This window comes from Octopus bimaculoides, chromosome 4 (assembly GCF_001194135.2).
Source record: "Octopus bimaculoides isolate UCB-OBI-ISO-001 chromosome 4, ASM119413v2, whole genome shotgun sequence".
Taxonomy (NCBI): domain Eukaryota; kingdom Metazoa; phylum Mollusca; class Cephalopoda; order Octopoda; family Octopodidae; genus Octopus; species Octopus bimaculoides.
The window spans coordinates 85,866,488-85,891,504 of NC_068984.1; the positions used below are offsets into that span (position 1 = coordinate 85,866,488).

The 25,017-nt window shown below is 35.2% G+C and overlaps 1 protein-coding gene across 4 annotated transcripts in view; it reads right to left on the reverse strand.

Annotated features, from left to right (window-relative positions):
- Window positions 1–25,017, reverse strand: part of LOC106875522 (phosphatidylinositol 4-kinase beta) — a 122,638-nt gene that overhangs the window by 59,307 nt on the left and 38,314 nt on the right. For 3 of the 4 annotated variants that reach the window (XM_014923714.2, XM_014923712.2, XM_014923713.2), the window contains exon 2: window positions 16,262–17,542. In XM_014923714.2, coding sequence (XP_014779200.1) covers window positions 16,262–16,961 — 700 coding nt within the window. In that variant the 5' untranslated portion in view covers window positions 16,962–17,542. Of the gene's footprint in view, window positions 1–984; window positions 1,573–16,261; window positions 17,543–25,017 lie in introns of those variants that run through there. The other variant, XM_014923716.2, reaches the window with a different exon arrangement.

A 25,017-nucleotide genomic window follows, 5' to 3' on the forward strand; every position in this document is an offset into this window, starting at 1 on the left:
ACACTTAACAACCATAGAGTGGTGCAAAAATAGGAAGGTTAAGTTGGGAATCAACATTCAGTTAACAATATCCTTTTATCTACCACAATAAAGAAGGGAAGAGAAAGAATGTATGCATTTGGTAGTATAATGTGGGAGAAATAGCACTGAATACATGTAGATTTCATTTATATACATAAGCATATATAATCCACTGCCACAAGGTTAAGCCTAATCAACTTGTAAAGAATGTTCTGGAGAATAAAATTGAAACTGCTGTATTGGCAGACTGTGAATTAGTTATATAGAAGCTCTGTCATTATTTTGGTCTCTTGTAAACAGTCAACCATGAGACAGAAATAATACACATGACATTACATGGAACTAATGTACATAACATTCAATCACACACACACACAGAGCATGATACACACAGCACAATTCACACATGAATGCATAGAATGCACACACACACACACACACACACACACACACACACACACACACACGCGCGCACACACACGCACACACACACACACACACACAGTATCAATGTTACATCTTCCATTGATATCAATGGCAGATGTGGTATTCATGCTTTTTCATCAAACATTAACATGTTTTTTTGTGATTGTAATCACAGGTGACACAATGACACATTTGGTAAGGCTTTCAAAACTGATGGGAGCAATGGCTAGGCCAGTAACAATCAGGAATGGCAATGAGTAGGCACATCACAATGATAGCTCAGGTGTTGAGAAAAGGTAGAGTAAATATGGTTGGTATACACCTTATAAATACAAATATGAAAATTTATATGGAAACCAAACATTGAGAAAAAGGAATGACTAAATAAAAAAAAAAAGATTAAAAACAATTAAAATGTAAAAAAATTGGTTTGTTGTGGGGAAGAAATGAAGCTTAATATTTTATGCAGGAACCCTCGTTAGTGAGAGAGAGAGAAAAATTAATTTTAAAAAAAACAAGTGTTGCTGAGACACTCACCATTGATGTCATAAGCATTACAGCTGTGTGACTCTTCATGCTGGTGAACATCTGGTGTTTGTGGAATATTCAACTTGGAGCGAACAGGGAGAATGTAATGTCCAGATATAGGTAGGTTTACCTCAATGGTGACCATTGTGTTAGTGGTGGAAGACCAGAGTAGTACAGACACAGATGGATAGAGAGTGGATGTACAAAGTTAGACAATGAGTGTACAAAACATACCACCCACTTGATTTTCAGTGAAACACATCAGAAAGGGATGAATGAGATCTCATTAGGAGTACACGTGTGTGTGTCCATAAGAGTGTAGCAGAAACAAGCACCTCTCTCTCTCTCTCCACAAAATGCATTGGAAAGTAAAATAACAAAGAGAGATTAATGAAGGAATTCACTCTGGGAGATCAACAGGAAAAAGACTATTTGGGTCTCTGAAGACCCAACTGAAACCTGCAATAGTTTTCAGGAGTTCAAAGTTCCAGGCAGCAGGTGGGAGGAAGGCAGGTAAGTGATAAGGGCGGCGATTGTAGTGGAAGAGCTGCAGAGACACTTCGTTATTTTATCAAATTATGTTAGCTCCAGATTAATGTATTGCCAAGTGTAGGGATAATCACTGGAAGTGGTGGTGGTGGTGATGATAATGATTGTTATGAGGATGTGGTGGTGAGAGTAGTGTTGATGCAGATGGTACGTGCTGGAGGAGATGAGGATGGTGGAGGAGACAGTTATGATAATGATAATAATAATAATAATAATAATAATAATAACAGTTGTGATGGTTATAATGATGATAGTGGTGGTGTTTAGTTCCACATCAATCCTGATCAAGCAGATCTATGCAGTGACCCTCCTATCTTCTCCAGCTCTGACCATTCTGTCTTTTTATATTTCATGGACTACATTGTCCAATGTGTCCTTTCTGTGTTTTTATAACAGTAGGAGTAAGATTTAAGGGAGACTGTTAGTAAAAGAACCAAAGGTGTTGCTATTAATAGTGATGGTAATGTCGGTGTGGCTGTTGAGGGTTAGGAATAATACTAGTAGTAGGATGGTAGAGTCAGAGATAATACCAGATATAGCCATGGTAGTAGTCATGGAATGGATGACTAATCAGCTAAATGATAATGATGGATTAAGAGATGCCAGATAGTCCACAACTTAATCCATTTACATATTATAGATACACACCACAAGGTGAGGAAGTTGTAAACAACGCATATTCATAATGTGTTGAAAGAATAATATTAAGGGTGGCACTCCAGCTTGGCCTTAACCAAGCTGGTTAAAAATTTGTAGAAAGCTAATTATGTTGCAGTTGTGGTTTAACTTCACTTCAGTCTTCCATTGACAGACCTACCAATCAAAGATCTTCCAGCTGTCACCATCCCATCAGATATAGTAGTGCACCAAGGACTATATTATGTAATTCGGGTCAGATTAGGTTGTTATTTCTAGCAGGTTGAGTGGAGCGTATAGAGGCTCCTTCAGTGGCTTGGAAATAACTTTACTTTTGATATCATGCTAGCTCTGACCAAACAGACATATGATCAAAATTGCTCCAACCATGACCATCCCATTTTTTTTTTCAAACAAAGTATACCTAGGACTACATTTTCAGTGTCAGAGTCCCATTTTTAAGAATGAGAAGATGTGATCAGAGGGAGATTTGGCTGTTACTTTTAAAGGCTTAGAAGACTTCATCACTGCCTTAGAACTAATTGTTAAAAAATTGGGAGAGAAAATAGTGATTAATTTGTTTCACCATATCTTATGAACCACGCACACTACTACTACTACTACTATTACTATTTGTCAATACTTCAAGTATTTACTAAGTCAGTCAAACCTAGTCCTAGTTTCTTACATATTCTCACGTAACCTGTTGCTTTCTTTGTTTGAGCTGTATCTTTTTATATTTTTCAGACCTATTGTTTTGTTTTTAGAATGCATATCATTTTCACCTGCATTCACTCATACCCACCTACATGCATTCACTCATACCCACCTACACAAACAAGGCCAAACTCACAGTGTGTAGGCGATATGGATGAGTGAAAAAAAAATATTTGACATACAGCCTATATTAAGAAATCAAGGATTCAAATAGATACAAGCATAGAGGTGTGACTAAAAAGGTTTGCTTTGCAATTACATGGATCCAGGCTCAATCCTTCACTGCAACACCTCTAACAGATGCTTTCTATCATAAACTCAAATCAAACCAAGCCTTGTGAGTGAAAGTGAGTAGATGGAAACTATGAAGAAGCCCACTGAATATATTTCAATAGTAGACTTAATCCAACATCTGCTTTGAAACAACTGCTTGGACCTAGGGTACCTTTAGTGGGACCCATACAGTTACAAGTTTTCAGATCAGATCTCTGATCTAAACATGACCCATGAGAGTTTTATCGTCTCTTTCTCTGCTACTAGTCATGGAAACTTTGCAAAAGGTTATAGGCATTGTTCTTACTACTCTAATTCACCATTACTTAACATCCATTTTTCCATACTTGCATACTGAGGTGGATTTTCTACAGCCAGATGTTCTTTCTGTTACCAACTTTAATATGTTTCTAGGCAAAGTAATATTTCCTAATGACCAAACATGCCTCAGAAGAGAAGAAATGAAGGATCCTACTTACAGGGTGGTGACACTCACCTACAACTATTACACAATGTCAAGACAAGGAGACAGTAACAAGCAAATACATACAACAGGCTTCTTTCAGTTTCTGTCAACCACATCCACTTAAAAGGCTTCAGTCAGCTTAGGGCTATAGTAGAAGACATTTGCCCAAGGTGCCATGAAGTAGGACTGAACCTAAAATCATATGGTTGGGAAGCAAACTTCTTACCATGCAAGCAAAGATGCACCTTATTAAGCCATAAGGTTTTGTTTTCAAATCTGTTACAGGTATTTTATGGTGTTTCTAAGTAGAACACTATCTTCTGCATTGCCACAGTTCACTTAGCTGTCAAGTAGGAATAGGTAGGAGATCATATAGGAATCTTATCTGCAAGAGTCCTATTCAGTTTGTGTCATGAAACTAGAACTAAGTATTAACCAACAAAAGTACTTTGCAAGCATTTACAAATAAAAGTATAAGAATATTCATGCTTATACATGCACACACACATACTTGTACATATATAAGCCTTGTGAGAGGATTTTGGTAGACATGCACACATGTCAGCATGAGCTGACTCTTTGTCTTGAGATCACATGACTGTTGTAAACAAGTGTCACCATCATATAAGTGATGTCTTCATTTTTAATGTGAAAAAAACATTGTCCAGCTACAGGAAAATATTACCTCATTTAGAAATAGGTTAAAATATAAACTCACACACACACACACACATATATATATATATATATATATATATATATATATATATATATATATATATATATATATACACACACACACACACATCTAAACTTCCCCAAGTAAATACACTTTGCTTCAAGATTATTTCTTTTTATATTTCTTGTGATGTTAGATAAGAAGTGAAAGATTCTTTTCTTTCAAGCATTGTCTTTCTTTTTTTTAATGATATTCATGGCTCCAATTATAATTATCACAACTATTGTTTTGTAGCTTAAGAAGTACACTTTGTAACAATACTAATTTCTGAAAAATGAATCAAAGGCAGACAAGATATTTTGCTATAATTTCAATGACATTTACCTAAGTTGTGTAAAAGTAGTGGTAAGTATCACTTGAAATCTTTCGTGGACACAATCCTCTCCTAATAAACATTTTAATCACACGCACACACACAATAATAAAGATATGATGGAAGTATTATTGCTTATAGCTGGGAGGTATAATACTTCAAACCTGTGTTCTCTATACTATTTTCTTTGTTTTCATACTTGTGAAATTACATACAGCTAATATACAATCTCACACGGCTACAACACAATCAAACATACAAGCAAACACGCAGTCAAATGTATATATATATACACACACACACACACTTAGATACTTCTCATGACTGTCAAAACACTAGCAGGCAACAACAAAATTATGCAACAAAACTATTATCCAGCCTAGGTGACAAGACACAGTAGTCAAAAACAAAAAGACAAGATAATTTATAGTTTTTTTTTTTCTTTTTTTCTTTTTTTTCCCCCAGCACTGATCAGCTCAAATCAAGTAGACTATAACTCAAAGCCACTTTAGATGTGACTATCCTAGCTTTTATTTTCTGATACAGTGACACTCAGGAACATTAAGGCATTGTATTCTGTGCTACATCATCAATCAACATCCATGTTCCATGCAGACATGGGTTGGATGGTTTGACAGGATCCAATAGGTCCAAAAAACTTAATCATACTCCACTGTATTCTTTGGTATGTTTTCATTTAGATACACATTGTGCTTTCAGAATTAGTTTTGTCAAGATGGGCAAGTCTTTTTGAGAAATGCATATCTCTAATCATCCTTGTTCTTCGTCATCTCCTGAATGATGTGGTTTGAGGTCCTGAGATTAGACCCCTGAACCTCATCAAAGTGGATTTAATTTATTTCTTTAAGGATTGACAACAACAGACTGTTCAGACAAGTGCTTATAGACAGCTGTTTCTTACTTAAAAGAGCTGTGAACTTAAATTATTTGTCATAATATATTATCAATAACATATTAACACAAACTGAAAACTGGTTATGTTTTCAAATATTCTTTTCATACACTTGTGTAGGCAGAAAGAGGTTTTTAAATATCAGAATGATCTTTAATTGCTTTGTCAGGCAGGACATCAGTACCCAACCCTCACAACCACGGATTAAATCTAACATTTAAATACACCTATCTAGTATATCTGGATCACGATTAACAGAATAATTTATATGGTATCTTGATTATGATCAGGAGACTAAATTGCCCCCCCCCAAACACCATATGGACCCTGGCTGAGAATCATAGCTCTAGAGTATATCTTGATCCTTTCCCATAGAATGGTTTCAGTTATACACATAGACCCTATCTTATAAAACAATCACTATAATACACCTTAATCTTATTCCTTAGACTTTGTAATACATCTTAATCTTAACCAACAAAACAGCTTAAATAATACATTTCAATCCTATTCCATAACCAAGTCTCTATAGGATGCCTTGATCTTATGCAACAGAACAACTTTATAGCACATCTTGACAGATAAGCCACTATAATGCATCCTGATCATATCCATATCTAGGGAATGTGTATATCTTACCAGGGAATGAGTATATCTTACCAGGGAATGTGTATATCTTACCAGGGAATGTGTATATCTTACCAGGGAATGTGTATATCTTACCAGGGAATGTGTATATCTTACCAGGGAATGTGTATATCTTACCAGGGAATGTGTATATCTCACCAGGGAATGTGTATATCTTACCAGGGAATGTGTATATCTTACCAGGGAATGTGTATATCTTACCAGGGAATGTGTATATCTTACCAGGGAATGTGTATATCTTACTTTAATTCACTGACAAGAAAGTCCAGCTGGGAGCTGGTAAAGATTTGTATCCAGAGTAAATAGGTTAAAAACAAGAGCACCATAACCTCATAACACAATGAACCTTCTCAGCAAGTACTAAATACACACTGACACAAATCAGTGACTGACTGACAATGCACACTAGTAACACTAAGTAACAGCTGGTACAATTGCAGTAGCACTGAGGTGAACATAAAAGAAATCGCAAAGCAACAAGTTGTGTACTAGATATTCATACATACATTTTATCTTTCTGATCTGCACACAGCTGCATTCGTTCCATCTCTCCAACACCTATACACAATCAAATGCATTTGCATATTCATTCTTCCTCTTCTCCAACCTTTTACAAACATATAGACAAATGTATATACACACACAATACATGCATGTATACGATATGCTGAACATTTTTACCAATGCAAATTCAACAGATACATACACATAAAAATGTGTGTGCACACACATATACACACAATGTAATTCTTAAGCAGGACAGTTAGAATATGCAAATCTCTTCTAAAGTTCAAGATTGCAGAGTTAATATTGTTATTGTTGTTACTGCGTTGCTAGAATTCTAACAAAGAAACTCTGTTTCTTTTGCAAAAGCTGACTTTTGTCTAGGTGGTGGCATATCTGCATTCCTACATACATACATAGAATATAGATATTTGTAACTCAGTATTAAAGCTTTAAAAAAACATTTTTCACTCTCTCAGAAAAATGGTTTGTAAAACCACAGCATTTTCTTCTTCCCCACATCATCAAACTGATCCAAATTTACCAACATCACTACAATACTTTTTGCCAACAGAGACCACCACTAATTTCTGTTAATTGTTTTGGTTTTTGCATCTTTGTCAGGAAGAAAGGGCTAACTCATTACAGGGCTTTTTACACTGCTTAAAGTAAGAGTTACCTAGATGCTCAGCTAAATGTAGAAGGAATTCAACAAAAGACACTCAAGGACCAAATGGTGTTTGTTAAACTGGGCAACAGATTGTCTATCACCCATGTCAAGATTTGAACTCAGCAAGCAAAGAGCCACAATATAAACCACAAAGTGTCCCATCTGATGTTCTAATATTTTCATCAGTTCATCACTCAAGCCTAGTACTTTGACCTGGAAGAATGACAGGCAAAATTCATTTTGGCAGGATTTTAACTCAGATCACACAGTGCAGTAATAAATACCACAAAATATTTTATCTGATGCACTAATGACATCACCAAGTCACCATCTCACACACACACACACACACACACACACACACACACACCAGCTAAATCAAACAAAATCTATCCAATAAAGATAAGTTCTAGGCCATACTCATTTGTTTAATCTCAGGTCAACCATGACTCAGTAAATATTTGTTAAAAGATATTCCAGTCATGCTCGTACAGCTTTTTCTTTTATTCATTAATATTTTATTACACATTTCTCCAGTGAAGATTTGGTCATTATTTCAAGCAAGTTGAGCAACTACAAACAAATTCTCTCATTGGTTCAATCCATTCTTGTAGTTACATGAATTGCTAACTGTCACAGTCTTCTACTGGCTTTAGAAAGGTAATCACATTTTTATACCAGTACACAACAGACAATGGAAATACAATAGCCAAAGATGCAGTATAAATTAGATTTGTTTACTTCTGTGCCACAAGTCTAATCATGCAGAGTTGAGGTGCACTAATTAACATCTTTGTTATCTATGACCAAATGCTCAGAATACTGAGCTTTGAAATATTTTGGTGGAAAATAAAATGAAAGACAATTTTAAAGAGATTTATTTATGGTTTTAAAAGGGAATTCATTCATCATCATCATTTAATGTCTGTCTTCCAAGCTGGCATGGGCTGGATGGTTTAACAGGAGCTGACCAGGCAGGAGCCTGCACCAGGTTTCTGTGTCTGTTTTTGGCAGGGTTTTTACAGTTGGATGCCCTTCCTAACACCAACCATCCTGTAGAGTGGACTGAGTGCTTTTTACGTGGCACAAGCACAGACGAAGTCAGTTTGACATGATTTTAACAGCTGGATGCCCTTCTAAATGCCAACCCCTTCAGTGTGGATGGGATGTTTTTTTCATGGCACCAGCACCGGCAGGGTAACCAAGTAACTTGTAAGACAAGGAATTTTGAGAAGGGAGGAGGTGTTCTTGAGTCAGATGATGAAGGATTAGAGCGTCACAGAGACAGAAACAGGTACCTTGCTATAGAGGAGGTACACGTTTACCCAACCAAGAGAGGGAAAGAGCCTGCAGCCATGCTGGGGCACTGCCTTGAAGAATTTTTAGTTGAATGAATCAATCCCAATACTTTTTTTTTTTTTAAGCCAGGTACTTATTCTACCGGTCTCTGAACTGCTAAGTTACAAGGATGTAAACACACCAGTTGTAAAACAAGTAGCAGGGGACAAACAGAGACACGCACATCAAACAAACACAGTCATCATCATCATCATCATTTAATATCCGTCTTCTATGCTGACATAAACTGAACAGTTTGACAGGAGCTGGCCAGGCAGGAGCCTGCAGCAGGCTTTTGAGTTTGTTTTGGAAGGGTTTTTACAGCTGAATGCCCTTCCTAACACCAACCACCAAGCAGAATGAATTGAATGCTTTTTACATGGCATAAGCACAGATGAGGTCAGTTTGACATAGTTTTTACAGCTGGATGCCCTTCCAAATGCCAACCAGTTTAAAGTGTGGACTGGATGTTTTTTTAAGTGGCACCAGCTCTGGCAGGGTCACCATGTAACTTGTAAGACAAAGATCCTTTGAGAAGGGAGGAGGCATTGGAGGAGGGGATCTTGTGACAGATGAAAGGTTATAGTGAAACAGGGAGATAGAAACAGGTATCTTACTGTAGGGGAGGTACATGGTTACCCGGCCAGAGAGAGAGAAATGAGGACAGAAATAGGTGTGCTACTGTAAAGGAGACACATGGTTACCCAACCTGAAGGAAGAGCAAAAGATATTTGCCCAAGGTGCATGCAGTGGGACTGAACCTGGAACCATGTAATTGGAAAGCAAGCTTCTTACCACACAACCATGCCTGTGCCTATACATATTTATTTTCATCATGTTGCATCAGAATAACAAAAGCAAATGCGATATGGTGTGCATATTTACTTATAAAATAAATATATCAGAAGTATATTGTAGGGATATGATATCAAAGATATAAGTGAATTTTCATTATTTAACAGTTTTCTTCCTTTCTTTTAATACAAATATGAACAAATCAAACAATTGAAAAACTGAATTTTATGTTGGTATTATGAAGTGAAAGAGTGAAGGTACAGAGAAATAAGCTACTGCTTGAGTCAATCAAAATTCAACTGGTTTTGTATTGAAAGAAGAAGAAAAACATTTTAAAATGAGAGAATTTAAAGAATGAAGTATTTGATAAACTATTTATGCCTTCAATATTGTATTTCTTTCACAAAAGACTTATTATTATTTTGTAAGTAAATACATTCACTATATCTTGTGTGCCTTTGTTATTTTGATACAACATTATAAAAAACAGATGTTATGGTTCTCTAATAAACACCATTTTAAAACAGTTGAGTAAATGTTTTTGAGACTATTTTACCTCTTATTTTTTTCCTAAAATAGTTTACTGATGTAGTATGTTTTTCAAATAAACTCCGTTTTAAAGTACAATTTTTCTTATAAGTAGTTATTCCGACACATCATAATAAAGAGGAAATACATCACAATAGGATTCTTGAATGAAGTCCCTTTTAAAACTTAATAAATATTTAAGGCTGATTTTCATGTTTTCTCCCAAAATATTAAAAAATTCAGTTTTCCGAGAATTTGATCTTTCAAGCTCTCAGAATTCTGATTTTTTAGATCATTTGAATTCAACATTCTTACATTTGGTCGTCTTCATTCAGTCTCATACCCCAAACCCCAAAAATTCTCAATCTCAATAAAAGATAATGCATGAATATATTATATAGATATCAAGCAGATGATAACATAAGTACATTCAAAAACTGCAACAATTATACTTTGGGTTCACCCACTTTTATGAGAAGCAGGAAACAGTCAACCAATACCCAGCCAAGAGAGAGAGAGTGGGGGGGGGGGGAGAAATGCTAGGATATGGCTTAGATGCAACAACAAATTTCAGCTGAGTGAAATTCATAGTGGAATATGAATGAGTGAAATTTGACAGGCAATGCAAATTATGTGGAAGTCTATAAGAAACCAATCCTGTTCATGTATAGTAGACATAATCCCTCATCAGGTTTAATAACACCACCTGACCCTTGAGTGTCTTTAACAGAGTCTGCTCTGTTGCATGCATTCAAATCAGTTCTTCATTTGTAGGATAAGTTCCTCCCACCAATTTCAATTTCAGAGGCCCCTCTTCCTCTGACTTATCAATAAAAGTGGGTAGGGAGAGCAGACGTTAAATGATGATAATGAACAAAAACAAAAGAAAGAGACCACCTCCCTCTGAAGCATTATTTCATAATGAAAATGTCAAAGACAGTTTAACACAACTTCCTCACTATGCATAACCAACATACAACTAAATTCCTCAACATTACTACAAGAACCCCCCCCCCCAACAAAGTAGGCATCACAATCTGATCTCCTTTCATGTCAATCTCACATACATAACATTCTTTGAAACTACCTCCTGAAGACAAGGCTTTAGGGTTGAAACATTCAGCTCAGGTTAGTTGCTGATCCTTTACAAAGCTCTAGTGCAACTCTTAGTCGAGTACTCATTAACCACTTGCATGAAACACTGATGCTGTCGCTACAAACACACAACAATCATCACAGATCACATCCTCCAAAGCAACCATGCTGCTGACTGGCAATGATTTACTCACCAACACATTGCAACCACTGACTCTCAAACGGCCTCTATTACTTTTTAGTCTCTTCTAATGCTATTACAATAACGCTTTTTTGACTTGATTTTTTTTTTTTTTTTTTTATGAACCATCTCCACCTTGGCAACTACCAAACCTCCTCTTGCCATTTTCCCCCACATCTTATTCTACAAAAATCACTTTGTTTAATACAAACACCCAAAAACTACAAACTGCTAATACTCCCACTCATCTCATATACTTCCTACAGTTATCAACCTCAAGAAATCCAAGAGGAACACCAATGACATCAACCTCACAACAGTCCGAGAGGGCCTATAAAGGAAATAGGAATTGGCTCCTCCCACCACTAAATAAAACATAAAAACACTCCTGACAAGGACAATCCTGAAAATAAACACATAAGTGTTCAGTGTAAGTAAACATGCTAATCAGTTTCATACTATACATTCCCCTGAAAATTGTTAGCCACTGATACTATGCTATAAACTGAAGCAGCAAAATCATTATTTCAATGACATTAAGATTTGTGGTTATTCACCAACAATGATATAACTTAAAAGTTAACTTATTTTTGCCTTACTAGTACCTCTTCAATAACTGCATTTGGAGAAGTCCCTGAGAAAATTAACAATTTATTTACCAAGAATATGACAGTGAATCCAAGATCTAGTTCTGTAATGCATGATTACAATAATAGTTATAAACTTAGTCTGTAATGAATCTTTCAGTTTGTAAAGTGACTAATGATATTTTTGCTATATGTTGTAACAATTAACTTTCTGCAAATGACAGCTAGAATGCATTTGATCATACATCTCATCAATCAGGACTGACCTAGGGCTAAACAACAACTACCGCCACAACCACCACCACCACATCACCATCCTCAAACTATCTCAGCTCACACACAACCTCGACTACCTCAACTCATCACACTCAACTAACCACCACCACCACCACAATAAACATAAAAATACTGGTTTAGCAGGTTTATATATGACATACAACAGAATATTTTTATCACAATAAACAGCAGAGACTGACTTCTGTATCACAAATTTTCTTGCCAATGATTTCACACTTCATTCAACCTGTAACTGTACCTTAGAAACCCATTGTAATTCTGACTAACTTCACTGAAATGTAGGTCAGATTCTTCACAGCTTCTTTGATAAAATGTTTAATTTATTCATTTAATGTAATTGCAGTTAATTAAGTCTCCTCTCTCTTAGATGCTTGCTCATCAAAAAGGACAACTCTAATGAGACGAGTGTGTGGTTCATACCCATGAACCAAACACTTGTCTACATTCAAGAGAGGACAGCTGCATTGTTTGAAGTATGAACAGCAATATATAAAGCTATATGTACAGTTATATATAAAGCAAGATCTGAAAACACCAACAAAAAGCTTATAACAAAGTCACTTGATCAAAAACTTCTATGATTGCATTAAAAGAATCATATCTCCTTCTATTAACACACTGGCACAAATGTTTGGCCTAGCTGAATTGATAGAGTAGTAGATTACCAGACTAAGGATTCACAATTCATATCCAGTTACTGGTAATTAATTGTCAAAGGCCCAGTCCACCTAGTTGGAAATGAGAACCATGGGTTTGACTATCATCGGCAGGATTACTGAACAACTGTCTTCTGCAGTGCTGAAAATGAATGGCTGACCTTGCCTCAAATATAGCAGCTTATTGAGTTGTACAAGTATCTATTCACACTTCTATAAGCCCGTTTCTTTAAAGAAGAGAGGTAGAGATTTGTAAAGGGACCCAAAACAGGCTTTATAATATTTAGTTTAGTATCTCAAACATTGTGGTTCAATTCCACTGAAAGTTGACTGTGTTTCATTCTTTCTAAAAAATAAGGATATCAACCAAATAAGGAGAGAAGTTGGGCAATCAACTGCAGCTCATTCTTCATAAAAAAAAAGTGCATCAGAAAGTCACTCAACAGAGATCATTATTCAGATTGATTAGTTGAAGTAAGCAGGTTGCAACCAGAGCATCGCATGCCAAGGATTGAACTCACTTTTGGACAAGTTTAACCTTCACACAAAAAAAAAACCCACTAAAATTTATAATTTTATAGATCTTCATTTCAGTTATAAAAAATATATATAGTTTTGTAGGTGTGCAAACCTGTTCGTATTTGCTTACATCGATGTGCATATGAAGGTGCATGTGTGTTTGTGCAAATATATGTATGTCTATCTACTATATGTATGCATTTCTATGCACATCTATATCTATATATATTTGTATTATTGTATGTGCATGTATAAATACACACACGTTTCTGTATCTTTGCATATGTATGTGTTTCTATGTTCGTGTGTAGATAGAAAGACCAACAATACACATATGCACAGAAAGGGTGTTTAAATCTAAATTTGAACCTTTATTTACTCATAACACACACTTTCCTATTATGTTACTTGTGCAACAAGAGTGTAATGAATTATATCAGTTCATATTCAACACCTCTTACTATCGCCTATCTCTTATTTCTTTATTGCCCACAAGGGGCTAAACAGAGGGGACAAACAAGGACAGGCAGAGGGATTAAGTCGATTACATCGACCCCAGTGCGTAACTGGTACTTAATTTATCAACCCCGAAAGGATGAAAGGCAAAGTCGACCTCGGCGGAATTTGAACTCAGAACGTAACGGCAGACGAAATACCGCTAAGTATTTTGCCCGGCGTGCTAACGATTCTGCCAGCTCGTCGCCTATCTCTTGCTCACCATCTCTCACTTCTATTATTTGTTATTAAAATTTATCACTCTTAACACACACACACACACTCTCTTTCTATCTCTCTCTCTACTAACCATCATATAGCTGTCTGTCATTTTCTCCCATGAAACCCTTGCTCCTATCACTCTGTTAATCACTTCTGTCACCCTATTGCACTGGTCCTCTCCTAAAATTCCCTCCTCAATTACCTTCCCTGTTATATTATTTCTATTCACTCTCCTTATTAACAACCATCATGTAGCACTCTCTCTCTCTCTCCTCCGTTACTTCCATATTCCTATCACTCTAAACCTATTATTCCTACACTCCTATTACCCTAGTCCTCTTCTTCCCATCCAGTTGTATGGAAAGAAAGGAATGGATATAACTCTAGAAACAAGGAACACTTTAGATTTGCCAGAGACAAAACAACCTCTCAGCTACAAATAGGTAAATGAAGAAAGACAGCATAAGGTAACAAGAACTACTCAGTTCCACTGAGAAGAACACAACGTCTCTAGAGCTGGTGGAACAATAAGATGCAAAGGACCAACCCACATTAAGTGCAAAGGACCAACCCACCAAAGAGGGAAATAAGAACAGACTAACACTGAAAACCCATTCAAATCAATCCAGCTGAAAAAAAACAGATGTAAAATGATTATGTTGCAGGCATATTTCTGTAGTTCAGAAGTTTCCTTCCCAATTACATGATTTTTTGGCACCTTGACCAAGTATATTCTACTATAGTCACAAGCTGACCAAAGGCTTGTGAGTGGATTTGATAGACAGAAACTGAAAGCTAGTCACACGCACATGTGTGTGTGTGTGTGTAAGTGCATATGTTAGTGTCTCCTTCTTTTGACATTGCATGATAGTTGTAAATGAACATACTATCAAACAAGTGGCAGTCCTTCTAATCTCCAGTGAAAAGATGTCTGGCTATGAGAAAATATTATCATTATTTTACTTGCAAACCAGTGAGAGTTGACAACAGGAAGGGCATTCAGCTGTAGAATATCTGTCTCAACAAATTCTATCCAACTCATGCAAGCAGAGAAATGTGGATATCAAAACAATGGTGGTGATGGTGTGTGCATGTATACACACACACACTGAATTGTGATGAACAGAGAGAAGAGTACTCAATACATGTAGATTATCTATTGATATAATAATATGTACCCATCTACCTTTTGCATTAAGGAAAGTAGTTCAAATAGTAAAAAAAGTCTAGTTGCAGTGGTGGCATTGATAGAGGTGTTAATGATGATGACTGGAAACATACAGATGGACTAATGAGGTCATCAATTGAAACATAAGACAAGACCCCACTCAACTGAGTAGGGGTGGTGTAGTATTGAGGGAACTGGGTAAGGGGCTAGAAATTAAAGTATGATAGAGGGACAGGAACAGGTATCTTCTTGGAGACAAATTACAGGACTACTCACATTTTAGGAAAGAGAGAGTGGAAGTAAACAGTGTGAAGTTGGAATGAGAAATAAAATGGTGATGATGTGGTGTCAGAGTGGGCCTTCAATGTAGGAAGTGAGCAGAATTGAGTAAGGATAGAAGAAAAGGGAATGCACAGGTGGGTAAAGGTTACAAGGGTGTATGTGAAGAGTGAGGAATGGTTAGAAGTGGAAAATGGGTGGGAGGGGTGAATATAATGAATGAGGAACAAGTGTTGAGGGATGGTAAGTATACATTGGAGGGAAGGTAGGGAAGAATAGGTGATGACTATCTAGATCCACCCATCAATCCTATCTGATCTCTATAATGTCACTGTTCATACCTAAGTGAATGCTCAATGTCCAACCATTGAGCATTTGAGAAATCAGAGGAAATAGTACCTTACTGGAAAATAAGAGTTGGCAACAGAATAGGTCTCTGGCTACAGAAAAATTGCCTTGATAGACAATAAGTTTCAAGACGGTGATGATGATGGATGATGGTGTGTGTGTTTGTTTCCTATGGTCTTGCATGTGTTCCTATATATGTGCACATCTATGTCTGTATGCATATCAATGTTTGTGCACATGCACATATTTTATTTTCATCAATATCAAGACAGTGGTATGGGTTTGAAAAATCCAAACGAAATGAAAAAAAAAAAAAGAGAGAAAAGTAAAATAGTTTTAAGTCTACTTACCTATATATATCTGAACTCCAGGCTCTTTGGAATTATAAAGGTAAGATATAGCAATGGACATGTTGAAAAGTTTTGATTCAAACAGTCGTAATAACCACGAGTGTTTAGCTGGAGGTGGTTTAGTTTTGTGTTTTGACTTGCATAACTGCTTGGGAGTGGAATCTATAACATGTCCATTCTCTATGGGGTAACCATTTTGTTCTTCAGAAGGAGTACAGTTTAAATTCAAACTCAAACCCTTTGAATTCAACCGGCTGCTATACAGAGAGTTTATATTGTTGGCATTTTCAAGGTCCATGTGGTTAGTTTCAGAGGTAGTCACAGCATTGTCTTCATCCATAGCTTCAGGCGTCTGTCGAAGTTGAATAGATTCTTCGTCCATTGGGCAGTCCTCATGATCATCACCAGCATTTTCATAATACTCACTGCAGCCTTCATCAATTGGCAATGTGTCGTAATCACCATTTACTAAGGCTGAATCCATTCCCTTTTCTTGTCTGTACAACTCCTGACTGTCAGTGATGCTCTCTTCCAAAATGCACAAATTGCGATTTAGAAGCTGCTGGCTGTAGGTATTTTTCATGCCCCCATTTATTTCCTGGTGTATTGTGGGGTAGTGGCCATGTATTTTTTCCCCTACTTCACTGGCCACATTGCTTACAAATGGATACTCTGCTTGAGAAATTTCCATATTGTACATACTATATAAATGTATTTCTTTACCGTTCAATATGAGTACCAATTATGTGAGAGGAGTGAGAACAGTGTATAGGAGTTTCTACATTGCAATAATATGTGGTTGGAATGTAAGCTGACTGATTTAGATTCTTTGCAGGACTTCCAGTGGAATCAGCAAATCGTACCATTATGGCATAACACGCATCAATGCACAGACTAAATGTAAACAGTAACAGGAGTGGAGAAAAACCAAGATAACAATAAGGAACCAAATGGGAAAGTACTGCTAAAAGGTAACAGAAAAAAAAAAATTTAGGATTCTGCAAGAAGAGGAAGATCTGAAATTATATTGAAATAACTCTTGCAGAAGGTTTAACATTTAATGCAGTGTTTTATCACAAATATTCAAGATTTTTATGAATAACTTATCACAGATGGTCAGCTCAAAAGAATAAAGTCTGGTGGATAACAGATGATCCTTGGAAAAAAAAGAATAGGCCAGTTCTTGCTGTAGGTCTTTGTTTCTCAGGTAACAAAACCACCAGACCATTAAAGTTGGTTCACCGATATTGACTTGAACGTGTCAACCATCAAAAGAGCCAACTGGAAAAGAAGAAATAAAACAGATTATTAATTTATGGTCACAATAAGAATACCTCATAATGAAAACATCAAGAAAACAAAAACTTAAAAAATGATTTTCTACATTGGCAAACAGTCAAAAAATTTTTAGAAAAGGGACACAGCCATCTAAAGTAATGCCATCATGCTTGATGCTTATCTTAGAAAGATGGAAGGTGACATCAGCCTCTGACAGGATTTCAACTCAGCACGAAAGAGGACAAAACTACATACTACATGTCATTTAGTTCGGTACTTTATTTCAGACAACTAATAATGTTTAGTATGAATAACAAAAGTAGAGTAGAAAATGTACTTTGTGTTTAAATCCCGCTAATGTTAACTTTGTCTTCCTTCATGTGTTGATAAAATAAAGTACCAGTCAAGTACTGCTGTTAATATACTCAACTAACTTCTACCCTTAAAACTTCTAACCTTTTGCTTTTATCTTAAAGTTTATTATTAATAATGAAACAAAAAAAAAATTAGTAAAACAAACTCTGGACAAAATGACTTGTGATATTTAGTTAAACTATTTTGCATTCAGACATCAAATCCTGCTAAGGTAAATTTTACAGCCAAGTGCTGAAGTTGATTTAAACAATTATGCCCACCATAACTATAGTCTTGTCTCTAGGTTAGGGATCATTAAATAATAATGATTCTTAACGAATGCAGAAAACCTACAAATATTTGTGAGAGAAAGTATAGTTAGTCATTAAATTAATATCAATATTTGACTGGTATATATTTTATCAAACCATAAGTTTGAAAAATAAATTCTTATTGAGATTTAAACTTAAAACTTTGATGATGATAATGATTTCTGACACTGGCATGAGACAACAAATTTGAGAGAAATATATATTCAAATAAATCAACCCCAGTATTTGATTGGTACTTTATTTTATTGGCACCAGAACAATGAAAAGTCAATCTTGAGAAGATGTGAACTCAATGACAATATGTATTTCTTAACTAGTTAGCAACAGGCCAGTTTCGCATCTAATATATGGTACACCTTTTTTCATCCTTTCAGGGTCGATAAAATAAGAACCAGTTGAGCATTGGAGGTGATGTGATAGATTTACCCCTCTCCAAAATTGCTGGCCTTGTGCCAAAATTTGAAATCAATATGTGGTATGCCTATGTTCTACAAAAATAAATTTTTTTAAATTCATACTCTCTGGAAATTACAATTTGAACAGAGACAATGAAACTTGTGGTGGTCTTTTATAGGTAAAAATTAGTGATATTTATGAGTTAAGATAAATTCATATGCCTTAAGAAGAGAGGAATCTGATGTCTCAGGGAAGCCTTTTCATTCAAAAGGAATATCTTATTGGCATTCTTTTTCCTTTTCTTTGATACAAAGGGTTAGGCCAAAAATATTAGGCTCCTCTTCACACTGCAGCATACAGTTTATTAGAACATGAACTATTTACTGAAAATTAGTTGCTTTCATATTCAGCTAGTGTTTAGAACAGTAGGCTCTAATATGATGGAGGGTTTTAATTGAGATGCGAACATTTTAAAACAAGCAATTTAGTATTAAAGGTAGTCTCAGGTTGGTAGATATTAAAAGAGTTATCATGAAACAATAAGATGCTTTCACATTATCTTAATCTCCACAGCTAAGGCTTTTAAATACATAATAGAATTATCTACATTATAAACGCCACAAGTATTATGCATTATGCTGTGTTCTATATAAATACATATATATATAGATATATATATATACAGATAAAGATGTATGCATTGTCACACATACTACCTTTGACTGTTCAGGTTCAACTATGGATTATGCTTTCCCATTTTGGGTGAACTCTATTGATGAAAATGATGATGATTATTAAGAACTGAAATTATGCCTTTCAATGTAATTGGCCTAAACCTCATTTGAAAAAGAATCTTGCAAAAGATAAAAGACATATATAGATAAAAGATCACTGACTTGGATTGTCTGTCAGTAAAAGGATAATACATTCAAACACAACCTTACATAAAACTATGGGAGTTTTATTTGTTATACTGTTTCTGTTTTCCTCACTGTTTACACGAACGTTTTCTTTTCGGACAAAACCCTTTGTAACCTTCGTCCTGTCTTTGTCCTTACATGTTATTAATTTATATTAGCCCTTGTGGCCAATAAAACCAGAATTAATTATTATTATGCGGGGTGGATGTGTTGATAAAATAAAATGCTAGCTGATTACTAGGGCTCATGTAGTCAACAATTCCTTCTCACAAAAACTATATATGACCTCATGCCTATGTTAGAAAACAATTTACCCTAAGTTTCATGCAAGCTTTTACACCACAACTTTGTGTGCTTTTGTGCCCCAGTCTGAACACAACATAGACCTTTAGGAATGTAGAAAATTGTCTTAGATCTGCTTCCCTTTGTCAGAAGATGTGTTTTGTTTACTGGTGTTATTTCAATGTTTAATCTTCATATGATGTGTGCAGTAGGTGTGTGATTCTGTGCTAGGAAAGTTGTGTAATATTGTGCTGTGTTGGGTGTAAATTATATGGAGTATATGTTATTTTATTGAATGGTGACTGTGTTACATATGTGCTGTGTTGTGTTGTTGTTACTGATATATGCATATTGAGTTTTCAAATTCTGGTTGAAATCATTTTACTTGTACTTATTAATGTCCCTTGAAGAAAAGGAAAAACACAACTTCCCATTTCCTCTCTCAGCCACATGAAAACATCACAACTCTCTCTCTCTCTCTCTCTCTCTAAACCACTCAAAATATTAAGTTTCATAGTTGTTTCTTTTACCATTAAACTTATTTTGTTTTCCTTTCTCTTCTATATTGCACCAAATCAAAATACCAACAGACTTAACCCTGTAGCATTTAAACTGGTTATATCCAGCCCAAATATTTTACCCACTTTTATGTCCAAAATGACCAGATCCAGCCTCTCACACCTGCCCTACAATGTCATTCTAAAATAACTTATCACATCATCGAAATCTCAATGCTATGAGATAATGTGAACAAATAAGCATTACATTTAGTAGGGTAACCTGAATGCTAAAAGGTTAAGCCACCGTAACCAGCCTCACAGATTACTCCACCATACCCCCTACCCAGTAGTTAATACAAGCAACAGAACCTCTCAATACAAAAGATAAACATTGTCAAACTTATGTAACATTTCATGGTGACAATACTGATGATGGTTAAACAAGTACACTGAAAAACTTAATAGCAGGCATATCAATTAACAAAAATGGTGGGAGGAGTGAAGGTTGTCAATGATAATCAATGAAAAAGGCAACAAAAAATAAAAATCAGTCAATGAACAAAAATATAACAAGACTCAAAGTTGAATATATGGGTTGTTCAGAGATAAGGAGTTAGATAAGAAATAAAAACATCAGTAGCATGACAACTCCATACACAAGTACAAAACCTCATATTTGTAGAGAAAGTGAAATGACAGAGTGATACACATTGTTTTGAAATTCTCAGCAACACACATGAAGTTTAATGACAACAACTAGAAATATGAAAAAACCAAATTCAGAGTATCTGTTTGCTTTGAGCTTACTTGTTGCTCTATGATACTCACCAGCCAGTTACTAGTATTAAAAATGATTTCTTAGAAATGCTCAAGACCGATTTTCAGGTGACAGATATATCTGGTATCTATTCTATAAATTACCAATAGATTAAACTAATAAGAGAACCTCAATGTGGTGACTTGTGCTTGAAAAAATAGCAGTCAAAACTTCCCTCAAATTACACCCTACCATCTTAAAAGAGGAAGGAGATACATTAACTGGCGATACATTAAATGTGAAAAGAAAAGAAGAAATGATCATAACACACTTCGATTGTAGTTCTGATCAGGGTTCATTTGGGATTAGACAGTGAAGAGTCAATACAAAGGCTACTAGAACAGTTAAAAATAACCAAATCACCTTCAAATTCCAACTTAGCATCTTAAAAAAAAAAAAGCAGGCATTGGAAAATATAGTCCTAGATATACTCAGTCTATAAAAATATGTCAGAATGATCATGATTTTTATAATAGGACTGCAAGATCATGATTTACCAGATATAAACAAGAACAACTACAAAGAAATTAACAGTATAGGAAGCAAAAACACATGAAACTAAATCTAAGTTATTTTGTCTAGGAATTTACTACTGTAACCAGCAAAGAAACCTCTACACAGTCATACAACCACTTAGAGATTGAATCCTAGATTCTTTAAAAAAATAAAACACTAGCATCAATACACTATCTTAAAGACAGCATCTTGGCAGTGACATGGGTTTTGATAAAGAGAGATTATATTATTTAGTGAACATTTTTATATGAGCAAAGGTAAATGGCAAAACACATGAAAACAAGGAGGTTCAGAACAAGGGTTGAGAATCCCTGATGTAAAGGATTTCACTTTTGAGATATAGACATAATTGTTATTTAGTCCCTGACTAGCTATAACTGAACATATGATCTTTCATCCTAAGTTCATACCCAAACTTACAATAAAAGCCTTCCAGATGCAACTGTTCATCTTTTTTGTATATGTGGGACTTGATTCTCAAATGTATTTATCTACCTTTTTTTAATGGCATAGATATGCATGTATGAAGAACAGGGTTGACTACAAATTTGTTCCTGAAAAATTACTCCTTAGAGTACATACCTTGTCAAGGTTTATGTAAGATAAGCAGGTACCCATGCAGCAAGTCTATGTTCACACTACTGATGTCCAATGAAAAAGCAAGGCCAGTACAGCATGGCACCAGCATCATTGCAAACAAATTCAGAACATTACAAACCCAAACAGATACACGACATCTCATCCAACACTCTAACAACCTCATTAATCATTGAGCACTTTTGTGAAAAATACTTTGTCTTGTGAAATTAAGACGTGCTTTTGAAATCCATGAAATCTGCTTAATTTACCATGCATGCACACACACCACAAAATTTACAAGGCATTTTGATTGGGTGTCTTTTACTACAGCCTTGGGTTAGCCCAAGCCTTGAGACTGAAAATGAGTAGATGGAATCTGTGTGGAAATCCAACAAGCAAACTGTAACTATAATTGAAGGAGCCAACCTTGAAATATAGTGTATCAAGCTGATTATGCCTGAGGATTATGTTATTAGTACACATTACTGTGGAATACTCAGTTACTTATTCATTCAATGACCAGGTAGTTCAGGTGATAAAATTTCAGAACTGTCAAAACCACATGAGATCCATTTATTTTTACTTTGAGAGAGAGAGAGAGTGTGTAATTATTAGATATGTGTTCATGCATGTGTATATATGTATTTGTGGTAGCAGTTATCATTTATCAAAAATAGGAGTAAGCAACATTGGAACTGGAATTTTGCACAGGCAAATATTAATTTCTTTAATATAGAGAAGATATATTCATTTGATACTGAGGTTTTACTCTATACTTCCTTTGAATTGCCTATTACTATTACACATTCTCAAGCTGTCTTGAAAAATAGGTGAAAACTCAGAGTAGCCTCAGCTTCAAATAAATTACTAACTACTACATGTATTGAGTAATTTTACTTTTGCTTGTGCACCTAAATACAGATATATAATTGTATAAAACCAGGCATGAATGGAGTGAGCATTGATACAGGAGGCTTTCTACTTAGAACATCTATTTTGAAAATATGAATGGTGAGTAATATGCAATAATAGCTGCTATTGTAACTACAATAACAACAGCATTAACTTGTTTTCTTAGGAACAACCCTGCACTCTTGTTTTGTAAGAAGGAGGATGTACGGTCTAAAGACTTGACTTTAATGTATCCTAGTACTTATCAACACTCCTGCAAAGAAAGATAAGACTTACCTTCCAGAAATGTTTGAAATCAAAATATGAGGCATCAAAATAAGATAACATAAAGCAATATAAAGATTCCTTACATTGGCAGAAAGCCATCAAGAAATTTATAGGGAGATGAGTATAATCAATACAACTGACAACTGGTATATTACTTGTACATATGTTGCAATCCTAGTACTTGATTCTTTATTTTATTGACCCCAGAAATATTAAGAAGTTGACCCTAGCATGAGTCAAACTCAGCATTAAAAGAGCTCTCACAAAATTTCATGAGACATTTTGTAAGACACTGATGATTCTTTCACAACACTATCCTTGATAATAAAAATTGACACAAGAGTGATAAAAGCCAAAGTCAAGCATGTTAGGATTTGAACTATTATTTTGTCAATCATTTCAATAACACTGATAATACTTTCTAATATTGACCAAGAGCGCATTTAGTGTTTAAGGTGCATAATTGATTATATTAACCCAGTACTTGGCTTGTACTTAATTTTACTGACCCAAGATAGATGAAAGGCTAAGTCAACCACAGTAGGATTTGAACTCAAAACAAAGAGAAGCAAAATGTTATAGCCACCACTCAATAATCATAATCATTTCTAACTTAGGTACAAGTGCACAAATTGTGGAACTGGCCAGAGCTGATTAACTGAAACCCAGCACATATTAGAAATAACATGGAAGAATGAAAGATAGTCAACCTAAAAAGGATTTTAATTCAGAACATAAAATAATGGAATTAAGTAGTAGAAGGTATCTAATTTTTCATTTCTGTTTTTTTTTTTTTCTTGTAATCATAAAGAATTCTTAGGAATAAGGCCAAAAATTTTCAGAAAGAAGGGTTAATCAATTAAAGCAATCCCAAATACTTAGTACTTTTATTGACCCCAGAAATACGAAGAGCAAAGCTGGCCTAGGTATGATATAAAATCAGAACATAAAAGTCCATAACAAAATGCCTTGTGGCATTTTGTTAGATACTCTAATGATACTGCCAATTCACCACGCTTAATAATTAATGATAATAATAACAATATATAACTTTTATGTAGGAGTTCCCAGAGAGAAGAGGCAAAGGTGGAGAAACATGTTCTGCTATAAATAGTTAGCAAGTGCTTTTTAACTGCTTACATTACTAAATTCAAATTTTCCCATGATAACAATACCTTGCAGAAGAATGTACTTCACCAAACGGTGACCCCAATAGTTTACAAAACTACATCATTCTATCACCATGATCACTAACACAAGGATCCCCTATATCAGAGGTTTTCAAACTTTTTGACTTGCGGACCCCTTTATATTTCAGGCTTTACCTTAGGGACCCCCTTATAAACGCTTGTGAAATTTATACATAAATATTTGCTTAAAATAACATATATTTTTACATTTATTTATTTAACAGTATTTAACAAATAGGTTTATTGTCAATTAAAAGATTTCGATTAAAAAACATATATAAAATCAAATTGCCCATAAAAAGTATTTGCTGTCCACGGACCCCCTGTGGTCCGCGGACCACAGTTTGAAAACCCCTGCCCTACATGGTCGCTCAAGGAACAGTGGCCAAACTTACAGCATCTCGTCCTAAATA